Source organism: Lonchura striata, chromosome 1 (genome assembly GCF_046129695.1).
Source record: "Lonchura striata isolate bLonStr1 chromosome 1, bLonStr1.mat, whole genome shotgun sequence".
In the NCBI taxonomy this organism is placed as follows: domain Eukaryota; kingdom Metazoa; phylum Chordata; class Aves; order Passeriformes; family Estrildidae; genus Lonchura; species Lonchura striata.
In genome coordinates this window covers 6,419,619-6,432,264 of record NC_134603.1, presented here as the reverse complement: position 1 = coordinate 6,432,264, position 12,646 = coordinate 6,419,619, and the positions used below count along the sequence as shown (strand labels likewise).

Below are 12,646 nucleotides of genomic sequence, written 5' to 3'. Positions count from 1 at the left end.
GGAATGGACTTGTTTCATTCTCCCTGCCATGGGTCCAGATACTTTCCACCAGACCACGTTGCTCAAAGCCCCATCCAGCCTAGCCTTGAACATTTCCAGGGATAAGGCACCAGCCACAGCCCTTAATATAGCTCATCCATTTTCTTGTAATTGAGCATCTTTTATTCTACTTCTCCTTATCACTCTCATCATGCTTGCCATGAGCTACATGGACAAAAGGGGTTAGGGAATTTCCTAACAATCAAGAACCACAGAAAATACAGACAAAAGGAAGCAAAGATTTTATTGACATTTCTTTACACAGATCACAAGCTACACAAAATGCCACAATAAAGCATATGTAGAAAAATAGTAGAATCATATTGGCACTGATGACTATTCATTATATTATTATTATTGTTATTATTATTATCATTATCATTATCATCTTCATCTTATTATACAGGTTTCATCATAACCATAATAAATAAACATTAAAATTTCACAGTGGCATTATAAGCTTTACATTCATTATCTTATTTATACAAGGGACCATGTCAGATTTCTTCAGGTTTTTTGTATGATCATGATTCAAAGTAGTAGATTTAAAAATTAAAAGCCCTTTCCCTTAACCTATAAGGATCTGTCCACAGTAATCAATTGACTTGATCCCTTGGAGAGGTCTGCATTGGTCTTAAAAGACATTACTTTTAAAACACAGTTGACCAACTGGAAAGTTTGCCTTAAAAAGAACACAGAACATTTGTTATCTTGTGGTGGTCTGACTTTGAGATGTCATGGAAGCTGCTGGTTGCCATTTGTTAAGATCTTGTGGCTGTATAAAGCTCTTCACCAGGTCAATCCACTTGCAGATTTGGTCCATTATACCAAGAGTGCATTTGACCAGCATTTCTCAGGATCAGACCTTTAGTAAAGACTTTGTGAATGCTATTGACATTCTAAGAAAATTTATTTGCATTTCCATTTTCCTAAAAATATCACAGAATTGACTCAACTTCACATGTTTCCACTTAGTGAGATTAGTTTTGCTTTTTTGATGTAAGTCTCACTTAAATCTTGACAGACATAGTAAAGAAAATTGAAGTGTGGTAGTTGACAAATGTTCATTAGGGAAAGGGAACTAAATTAGACAGAGGCAGACAGATCATGTGTTGTAAATCTCGGTGTCTTAAAAAAATAGTACAGGTTTTTTAAGCTCTCAACCTCTAATTATTGCTGCTTCTGTCTGATTTGAAATAATTATTGAGAAACATAACTGCCTCAACCAAATATAATAATGTCTCATTTAAAAGTCCAACTTCTCATGTCACATGACAGAATTGGCTGTACTCGTATTCAGACCACAGAAAGGGTTATAATTAAAAATACCACAGACTACTCATCTGCAAAGTTCAGCCTTAATATCAAGTCACTGTATAAATTCAAATTTGCAGAATGTTGTAGTTACTGTTACATGCATCAGTTATATCATGCATATTGCTTGCCCTGAACAATCAGCCCCAAAGGAAGTACTTGGAGAAGGATATATCTCTGATGCTTTGCTTTGCAGCCTGTGTGCACAAATATGGGCATGAATCCAATGCTAGTATTTTACATCCACTTTGCAATAGTACAAATGGTTATCAAGTTCAGGGGCCAATCTCTTGATTTTGTATAGTTTTTTATTATTAAAAACCCCATAAATTTGAAATGCTTCAAGCTGAAATTACTCATTTGAAACTCAGCCCAAAATTATTTGGCAATTGCTTATCTGAAAAGACCTCAAACCATACTATTTCATTCAAAAAACTTTATAGCCTTGCCTTTGTTAAACAAAAATTGTGACAGTGTGCATACAGAAAACCACTTTCAGAGCTAATTATTTACAGGAAACAGTAGGGGTAAATTCAAAGAAGTACTTTCTAAATATTTAATAAATAAGTAAAAAATAACTCTGAAACACAGGCTAAGGATCTTCACATAACTATGCTCCTGTCCATTGAGTTCTAGTCCACATGTCAGTTGAGGAACAGTGAAGGTCCAATTTTAGGTGTTACCATTGAACTAGGAATTAATCCAGCAGTGTAAGGTGTTCATTTGAATAGACACAGTAAAAATGTGGTTACTTCTGCTGCCATTGTTAACTTTAACTATTATTATGAAAAATCAAAATCTGATTTTGAGAGTTACAGTTTCAACACACTTTGAAGAAAGCATCATTAAACCAAGAATATGGTTCCAGTGTCAAAACCAGAGTAACTGTGTTTGTACATTTCATACAGGGAAAGATAAGACATCAATCAAAACCTGCCTCAGAGATGTGTTTTGTTTGTTACATAAACTAGAATGCTTAATTTTAAGTGCCTGAATTTGCAGGGCTAAGAAAGAGGACAGAATTCACTTACTTTCTTTATTGGCTAAATTAGACTCATCAACATAAAATTCCTCTAAACAAGAAAGAAGATCTCCCAGCAGATAAGTCTTTCCCACTTAAGGCTTGTACTGTTCATTGAAGGTAATTCTGTATATAGAGAAAGTTTAATTGTCTGCTGTCTCAGGTGCTGTGGATAATTGTCTAACTGAAAGATAGAGATTTAAGATCAGATTTTTTTTTTTTTTAAAGGACTTGATTATATTTTAAGGGAGTTATAAAGATGATTGATGCTAGAGTCTAAGACAATAATAGATAGAATCATTATTCAAGTCCAAGAAAACAAGTTTTAGGTTAAACTGTTCCTCTTTTAAGGACTCTTATTATTAGAGACAAATCCATGTAGAAAAATATCAACATAATTTTCAATTTACTTCTGAACTTTGTGTTTTGGAATATGCTGATCTGTGTTTTGACCTGATACTTTTGCCAAAAATACAACAATATTATGGAGTGATTTATTTTGATGAATTGGATAGGATTTTGGAAGGTGTTCTTTTTGATTTCTCTGTCATTACTGCCATCTCAGTGGGGTTTATCACTGTCACATCCTAGACAGGAGGAGGGTTTATCTTTGCCTTCTCCTCAGTCTGTCAGAGCTATATGTAGACTCTGACTCACCTGGAGACCCAAAAAGGAATGGGACAAAACATTAATGTATGTTTTTTCTTGGCAAAACAAACACAGTAGAAAATGAACACAGAACACTCTATGAATACTAGTGGGTCTTCAGTGGTGGGGATTTTTTCCAGACATGCAGTGGCAAAGGAATACCATGGCTTGTTCAGACTTCTTGACTGATCTCCTTCATGTTTCATAAGAAGATTTAACTGCAGGAAAAGGGAAAGAGCTAATTTCCCAAACTGGATGCATAGTCAAATATATATAGAAGACTAAAATTCATAAGAAGAGTGGCAAAGCTGATAAATCATTGATCTACCAGCTTAAAAAATGAGTGCTTCGTTGAAAAGGATGGATGTCAAGGAAAATTAAGAGATGGTGACAGGTTTCCTCTCTTAGGAGACAGGGCAGCTCAGTTTGACAGGTTGCATTGACCACAGAAACCATGGGGATGGTAGATAACACACATCAAACTCAGGACTGCTTAGATAAGCTTTGTCAGCTAATGGTGTGCCAAGAGGTCGACAAATCACCACAAAAAACAACCTCTCTCCTCCAGCGAGGATGAAGCCAAGAAATGGCTCTTTCACAGGAGCTCTTGAGGACAACCAATGTAATCTGTCCCCAAAAGCAACGGAAACCTGTTAGGCTGAACAGCAGCTTCCTCCCAAGTATATACGTACTTTATGGAAACACAAGTTCAACTCTTGTGGGAATAACGTACAGCTCCTATGGGAAAAGACACTTTCTGTGTACATATATATTTGGGGTATACATCATATGGAAGTGGTTACACACAAGAACTATATATTAGCATTTTTACTGCAATGATGACTCTTTTTGCATCCAAAACATTCCCACTTAACCTTTTCCATGTAGCTGCATATCTGATAGTATCAGAAATGCCTTGGCCTCTTTGCACAGCTGGAAATGATGCACATGGTCTTGTCCATATAAAAGTAGCAAAGAGTAAGTGTCTCCAGGGCTAAAATAGAGAGATCCCTAATAGCACTTACGCTTTCAGGAAGGAATGATAAACTTAAATTCATTCCTTGAAATAATGAAGTTTTCAGCACCAAAAGCTGTTAGTGTGACCCCATTTACAGGATGCATAAGAAAAGCCATCACAATATTCCAACCACCCACTCCAAAATAAGGAGAATTACTGAAGACTTTCATGCGGAGAAGAGGGGTTTCTTTTGTTCCTTTGGATAAGTTGTTTGTGTTTGTAGTGGTATCTTTCAGAGACTGGAAGGCATGGTGGATTGTAGCAATAGTTCACTGTATCACAGTTTCATATTTGAAGAGGCAGAAGATACTTGAAGACACGAAACTCAATTCAATTAGCATATAGACATTGGACTTATGGAATATGTGTGGAAATCCATTTCAGAAAGATATGGTTAGGTTGCTACTCAGATAAGAGCATCTTGCAACACTTTGGGTGAAATTGGAGAATTGAATTTTCAGAAGCAGAGAAATCAAGTTTCAAGGTTGTAGCAGAAGTTAATTTAATCTGACCTTTTGCATAAGATGAGTTTATATATATTTATTCTTTATGCTTTTGTTCTATGAGGGGAAGGCTTGACTCATCTGCATTTAAAGCATTCTAATTGTTCAACACTGATTAAACTCTTCTCATAAGCATTTCTGTTCAGTGCATGGATTTCTCTTGGGGAAGTGCAGATGTGTTATACAGTCTTCCTGAAACAGAGAAGAAACATCAGCAACCTTAGTCACACTAGGCTTCCTCAATATCTGTGCCCAAAGTAAAAATTAATTCACAGGGGGCTGGAAGATTGCAATTGTGGCAACAGGAGAAAAGCTCCAGCTCTCCAGATTAGAGCTTCAGACAGGGAGAGGATGTGATGAGTTCCAGCAGCCAGAGGCTTTCCTGAACAGGAAAAAGGCACCAGTCTGCAGCAGAGCTAGCATCCAAGGCAGTTTGCCAGTTCCTGGTGACTCTTAAACCCAGTTCAGGGTTGAGAAACTTGAGGGTGCCCAACAAAAGATCGCCAAGATGGTGAGGGGGTCTGAGCACAGACTGAGTCAGGCTTGTCTAGCCTGGCACAAAAAACACCAAATGATAAAGAGCTGTCTGAAAGCATGGAAAAGCAACTGTACCAGAAGCATGAACAACCCCATGGAATAAAAAGGTGGAATAAAAAATATTGTATCAGAAAGAAACTGCAGATCAGAAAGGTTAAATTGGATTTTTTTAAAAATTTTTGTTGTTGTTTTCTTGGTTGTTTTCCTTAGGAGTGATATACAGCAGTTGAGAAGGTATTCCAGAGCAGCTGTAGTATATCCATCACCAGATGTTTTCAATATCCAGCAAGAGAAATATATAACTGACCTTACCATGAGGTTCATGATAATCCTGCTTTGAACAGGAATTATTCAGGGATACTTCCAGCTGTTCCTTCTGAAACAAAATATTCTGTCATCTGTAACATGTCTGGGTAGGTGCATAGCAGTCCTCATAAAGGGCTGAGAAAATCGACTGGAATGAATGTGTGAGCACAATATCCCACTCCTGGATAAATGGAATGGCAGTGCTAGATATATTTGTGAATCCCTGTCTGCACTGACTTCACAGTACGTGGAAGGGATGCAGTCAGGTCATGGAAAGGTGACCAAGCAAATATGGGAATGTCTGGACAAAGAACAGTAGTTTAGGGCAATTTAGGCATATCAAAGGAATTGAAAATTAAGGGAACCATGAACAGAGCCAAGGGCAGAACCTTGCAGTGGTTGTTTGACCCCAAAGGCAAAACCAAACCAGAGGAGAGTGAACTGCAGCTAATTAAGCCCTCCACTATGAATTTCATTACTCCAAACATGAATGGTCTAATTTTTAATTCAGTGGTTATTTATCCTGAGGCTGTGGTACTACAGCGATAAAGTAACTGCATTAAAGAACATGAACACTAACTCAATCAGACCTGTATTTATTCTGGTTTATAACTTAAAAACAATTCAGTGATTAAATGAACACTGAAAATTTGGGGGAGAAGATAAATTTAGCTAGAAACTGTCAATTAGATAACATTGACTATCAAAACTACTGAGCATATGTGTTGAAATAAAGAAAAGCACTCCATAAAAGTTCCCTATGGACATGACCTTTAGCATCTAAATAACCAGCTGGAGTGAAATATGTTAGAATGTCCTGATGCTAATTTATAAATGGAAATTTAAGTCCACAAAGAAAATAATCATTCAGCTAGGCTGACACATATTGGCATGCTGAGGCTGACTCAGAAATGCTCCATGACTATTCATTATATATTACTTTCATGGGATATTTGCATAAGTCTTCACAAGAGTCTAACCCTGTTATTAGAAACTCTCATCTTTCTCCTTCATCACCACTCTCACTATTTTAAATGCAGAGGTAGAAAACAAGAGACATTTTTATTTTTTTTTAACATGTAAAAAGCACCAAAGAAAACTACAAATTCTAATGAAAACTTTTGCTTGAATTCCCAGTTTTCACACTGTCTTGTGATATCTTTCTCTCTCAAGAGTGGCTCACTTCTGGCAAGGGAACAGTGAAGGGGATTGGTCAGTGGATATGTATGAAATGCTTTGAAGTAAAATAGGCTCAGAATTTGTGTAGGTAATTCCAAAGCTCTGTGCTAAGGTTTCCTGTCTTTAGAAAATAATCCTTTAAAAATTTCAACTTCCTCTATTGTCAGTGGACAAACTTGATTTTGAAAACAAATTTTGAATTTCATTAAAGAGAAAACCAGCATTCATTGGATGCCAGAAAAAGACCCATTCCTTGACAGATTTTAAAGCAGCTTTTTTCATATCTTAAATGTTTGCTTTTGGTCAAGGTATGCAGTCAAAACTTGTACCCAGTATGAAAAACTGAAGTAATCCAGTCCACAAATGCTGTCTCTCCAGTTTCTGTTCTATGTGTTAGACACCCAGAAAGTGAGACTTATTATAAGTTCCCTGGAAAAGGAACAGAGAAAAATAACCCTGAATACCACCAAAGCCAAAAACAGGATCACTACTGCAGACTTTTCAGTAGTACCTACCGCTCTTCACTGACTACAGACAGAAATTAAGCCTTTTATTTTAGTTGAACAAATTCATTTTGCAACAAGTTTTTAAGCAAAAATTAATTGATGACATTAAACAGGACAAATTCTACAATTCTCCAAGAAAAAAAAAAAATTCCAGAGGATTCAGGAGACTGCATTCTCTTTTTCCAGGAGATTGAAAACCAACTCCTTCAAAATCCTTAGCCCAGATGGAGAAAGAACTTGCTATTCTGTCCCTCATCTACACACACTTAGTCAATACTTCAATTTCTCTCCATCCATACCTTAAAAAATCCATTTCAGAAGATATTAAATTATTTTAAGAGTAGGAACAAATGGGCTCTAGGAGACCCAGAATATCAAGAAAAAATAATTAACTATTAATAAAGGCATGATCATAAAATTATCGATATCAACTCAATTTTCATAACCATATTGCTTTAAGTTCTTCAAATATTTTAAAACAGTTAAAATGGTCCTCTTAAATGTTACAGTCTGCTTTAGGAACTTCTTGTCTTTCTTCCATCCCCCTATTTTTTCTGTCTTTCAAAGCCTTGATATCTGCTGGCTCTGCTCTTTTCTACACATGGGCTATCCCCTTCCCCCCAGAGAACTTGCTAATCTGGGCTACAGCCCATACTTCACCTTTGACACTGGAAAACTTCAACAGCCAAATGCACTTTACCTGGTGGAGATCCTCCTTGTTAGTTTTAAGCTTTTTGGATACTAAAAAACAACCTTGGGATGCTGGCTTTGTTTATTTCTTAACTAAAAACTCCTTTTAGAACTGAAGAGAGTTTCACGTCAAATACAGCTGACACTAATATTGACAAGCTATAAAAAAAACAAGCAGGTTTGTCCCTCCTCTGTCCAAGGTGTTGAAAAACTCTCTTATCCCCTATGAGTGTGGGAGCTTTACTGAAGAGTGAAGCTGAATGTGAGAGCTTCACTGAAGAGCTCTTTAAGCTCTGCCCCCATAGATAGAGGAAGCCAAAGGGGACTTGGGCAGATTGTTGGGAAAATCTTTGCAGAAATACTGCAAATGTACTTAAATGTGTTTTAAAGGTCATTATGTGAAAGGACAGTATATTGAAATTCCGAAGGCTGTGACAGAAACAAAGATGCTAATTGTGCACTTTGCTAATTTTTATGAAGATAATTCTTGCTGTATGTTTCTTTCCATGTAAATACAAATCTGAAAATTGTGTATATATATATATATATATATATATATATATATATATATATATATATATACTTTGTCCAAAACTTGGATATTTTTTATGACAATGCAGATTTCTTTGCAATGTCTATACAATTGAGTGGATTTAAGTACTTAAAGATAATATCCCATTAAAAACAATAAAAGAAGAAAAAGTGAGTGAGGCTATTCTGAGATCCTTAGAATGGAAGCTGAACTAGACCATGGCCAATATATCCCACAATGTTCTGCCAAGGATGATAAAAATCTGTGTCTTATCATTTGACAGGAATGATACTTCCCAGATTTTTCTGAGGTTCCACAGGAGCTTTCTTCCATACTGCACAAGATGTAAGTTATGTGGACTTGATCCAAGTCTATAAGCAATCCAACTCCAACTCTGTAATCAGACTGAGCCATCAAAGAATTCTATATGAATAGGAACACTGACATCTTTAGGTATATTATCCATCAGTCAGAGCACTGGTAGGAGTACAGAACATCAAAGTGAACTTGGAAAGACCCACCAATTCCTACAGCAATGCAGAGACCTTTTCCCATATCCATTCTCTCACAGTCATGCAAACAGAAGGCTGAGAATGCTGCCCAATGCACAAGGCAAGGCAAGAACCTCCCATCTGAGTATAAAACAGCTGCACTGGTTTGTTGTCAGACTCAGGACTGTGTAAGCTGGTGTGTGAGACCTGGAAAAAAGCAAACTTTCTTGTATAGACTATGTGCACACACAGAGCAGGCATGTATATAGGTGTAAAGTCACTTCTTTTTAAATGGTTTTCAAAATCTTCAGTTTGCAGACTCGTGAACATTTTCTACAAGTGGACCAGACCCTCACAGAGCACACTAGAGGTTGCTTATGGTTAGAGGTTGCTTTTCTTTCCAGTTTTTCCATATAGAAATACTAGTCCTGGCTCAAAAGGGCTGCACTATTTAACAGCTCCACCTCCATGTCCGATTATATTTAAAATTCTCTAGAGAATTTACTGAGGAAGAAGTTGCGATATGTCAGTGCAACTGGCACTAGACTTCTGAGGCCAAAAAGAGAGAAAAAATTCCCAAACAAGAAGTGGAAACTACAGATTTCCTGATAGAATTCATTTGTTAACTGAGTAAAACTGACTGTTAACATTTAACAGTCAATCTGTAAGGAAAGAAAGAAAAAGAGAGAGCGAGACACCATAGTATGTACCTATTTAATTCAAGTACTGAGGTATTGTTTAAGAAATTTGTCAACATTGAATCACACCATGGAATTGTTCCCATAGGATTTCTGCCTCTATGAGAGCACAAGGATGTGTAATACTTCTTTTCAGGTGGTTTAGTCTCACCATTTGGTATATACCTTCTTTCTCTTTCCTATTTTAAAAACATTTATTAGTTATCAAGCCAGACTTTTTCCTTTACCAGCATTTGCTAGTCTGCTAAATCTCTTTTCTTGAACTAATTTTGTGTAAGTTTTTCACTTTTTTTTCTTTTGAGAAAAAATTAGTTTTACTTTTTGTAACTACAAGTATTTCCCTGTGGCTATGATGTTTTTTGTTTTCATTTTGTATTCTATTATTTCACAAATCCCCACCATCTTGATGTTAGTTTACTGATGGAAGTCTTGACACCTAAACCCAAATTTGTAATTTTTTTATTCATTGCTAGAGGATATGGAGACTTGTTCATTTGTATTTTTAAACAAATTGTATTTGGTTTAAAAAATCGCCTTCCTTCTAAACAAAAATTATTATGAAGAATTATTCGCTTTCACTTTTTTCAAAAAACTCCTGTGACATTGAAAATTCATCAAAATGTTATGAAAATGTGCAGAAAGTTATTGAAATTTGTCACTTTAAATCTGATAACTTTGTGATAAAAATCTTATCGTAAATTTGATGAAAAAAATTAAAAATTGGAAAATATGTTCTTTTTCAAACTCTTAAAAACCACCTAGATATCATTGCACAAATAAAGTTTTAAATAGTTCAACCAGCTGTAACCATATAATAATTAGGACTGTATACAGCACTGCAAATGGGCATTAACAAAGCATTTAAGGAGTATTGCACAGGACCTTAAGACATCCTTATATTTTTTAAGCTTTCCACAAACCTTACAATTCTATATCTCCAGCCTTTATTTTTCCAAATATTTGGGGTTTTCAAGGGTATAACTGGCTAGGTTTTGAATTCCATATCAATGTAATAAATTAAAAAAACCAAAATTGTTGGAAAAAAATGGACTTAGATACAAATGTACAAATATAAATGTAAAAATTGTACCTTTAAGGTTATAACAAACACAGTCAGTTATGTTCCTTGATAAATGTAAACAGAAGAAATGTTAACAGATGCCACTGATATTTTACAAGTAATCCAATATAGTCCTCTTGGTTTGGCAGCTTCTAACTCAAATGAAATTCTTCCCAAACTAGAGTTGGGGCTTCTTTTTAAAGACAAATATCAATATTTGTTCATTCTATGTAAAATATTTTACTCCTTTCCATTATTTGAATGTACAATTTGTATGTTACAAATTATTACCAGTAATGGAACCATCGAAATATCTTCTTCCAACAAACAGAAAGACTGAAACTTTCATAAATGGTTTTCAGACTTTTCAGTTCATCACAAAGAAGGTTTTAACCTGAGTTCACATACACTTGTTTCCTTGTGTGTTAACTACCCCAAGAGTGCTACAAATGTAGATTTTTGTTAATACATAAATAAGCAGCAAATCAAGGACAGACAAGTTCCTGGTTTAATATTTAGGAGAAATGGGAATTATATTGGTCCAATCACATTTAGAGAATTAACCTTCTTACTCTGATTCTGTACTTCTGAAGTGGCTCATTTCTTTATGTGGACAAAAAAACATAGAAACTGAAGAGGAATATTTATTTCTTCCAAAAGCACCAATACTTGGAAGCTTGAATGCCTTAAAGCCATAGCACTTTATTCTCTGAAAGAGAAATGGAAATGGAAAGTTTGAAAGTCCCACCTGATCTAATTTCTAACATTGCACTCTGTTGGCTAAGGAAGTCTCCTCCACCCAATGGAAAGGTTGGCCTCTGTTACCCCGTACTTCAGGCACTATTTGAAGTAGTTGAGTCCTGCCACGAGGAAAAACTTCTCCAGGAAAAGTTCGGAGTCCAGCACAGCGATGTGGGCAGCCCGGCCTATCAAGGTGTTGGCGGTGTTAGGCAGAGCGTGGAACACGTTGTGTCTGATCAAAGTGCAGTCCTTGGCCCCAATCAAAGGCTGGAGCAGGTTGTTGATCATTTCTGCATAAACAGGACCTGAAAAGGAGTTAAGATATCACACCTACATGCCAAAGCTCCCAGATTCTCTCTTTTCTTCCAGCATCATTTCTTTACAGTCTCAGTGAGAAGGAAAATGGAAGTAAGGCCAAAATAAATGTAAGAGACAACAGTCTAGTTCAAAGATTTGCCAGACACCAGAGTGGTGCTCATCTAATGGGGGCACTGGCCATGAGGGGGGATCTGCTGAAGCTGCTTAGCATGAGGCCTGGGACATCCTCAGCCTTTCCTCCATCAGGGAAGAAAATGCTCGTGTTTCTTTTAGGGGGCTGGGGTTGGACTCACATTGCCTATCAATTCAAATGTGAGAGGGTCTGGCAGGACACAAGTCCATTTGGGTTTCTCTGGCTATTGTAATGCAGGAAGGGCATAATGTAGAGATAGCTGAGAGCTTTATAGGGGCAGAAACAATGGCTCAGGAAACATTTACATATAAATTATTTGATGTTTTGATAAATGCAATGACCTGGCTCCTGCTAGATCAAGCATGTCCCTGAGGAATAACCACTGTAGGTGAGTTGAAGAATTTCCTTTTAATTAATGTCTGAGGTAGGATAGAAAGAGCTGTTATTTAAGTAAAGAGGTATGAAGGCAACCACACTGATTATTGGGCCTGTGTGTTTCTTTCTGCTTCCAAAAACACCTCCATTTCTAGGTAATCACATATGTGAAATGGGGATAATATCACACTGAACATTATTCCTGGATGTGGTATCAAACTGAAGTCATGAAATATTTCATAAATGAGCAAGACTGCTAATAACAAAAGCAATACACACAGCCTGAGCTCACAGGAGGGCCTTTGGTGGAGTGAGTCCTGATATGTTTCATAGATTTTATTACAAAACAATATGATTTTTAGATCTGTCCCTTAAATTATCTTGCATTCATTCAAACATTATTGAAAAAAAGGGAAACCCTCCTTACTTTGAATGTGCTGAGAAAGATTTCATTATGTAAAAAAAAAGGGGAGAAAATACAAATAAATCAGTAAACTACAGAAAAACATTGTCAAGAGATAGTTCTATTATGACTTA

General features: G+C 36.2%; 1 protein-coding gene across 3 annotated transcripts in view; it reads right to left on the bottom strand.

The window, feature by feature from the left end:
• Positions 1 to 258: 258 nt before the first annotated feature.
• Positions 259 to 12,646, bottom strand: part of FAM135B (family with sequence similarity 135 member B) — a 257,473-nt gene continuing 245,085 nt past the window's right edge. For all 3 annotated transcript variants that reach the window (XM_077781909.1, XM_021546046.2, XM_021546047.2), the window contains one exon: positions 259 to 11,588. In XM_077781909.1, the coding sequence (XP_077638035.1) occupies positions 11,383 to 11,588 (206 nt within the window). In that variant the 3' untranslated portion in view covers positions 259 to 11,382. The remainder of the gene's footprint in view (positions 11,589 to 12,646) is intronic.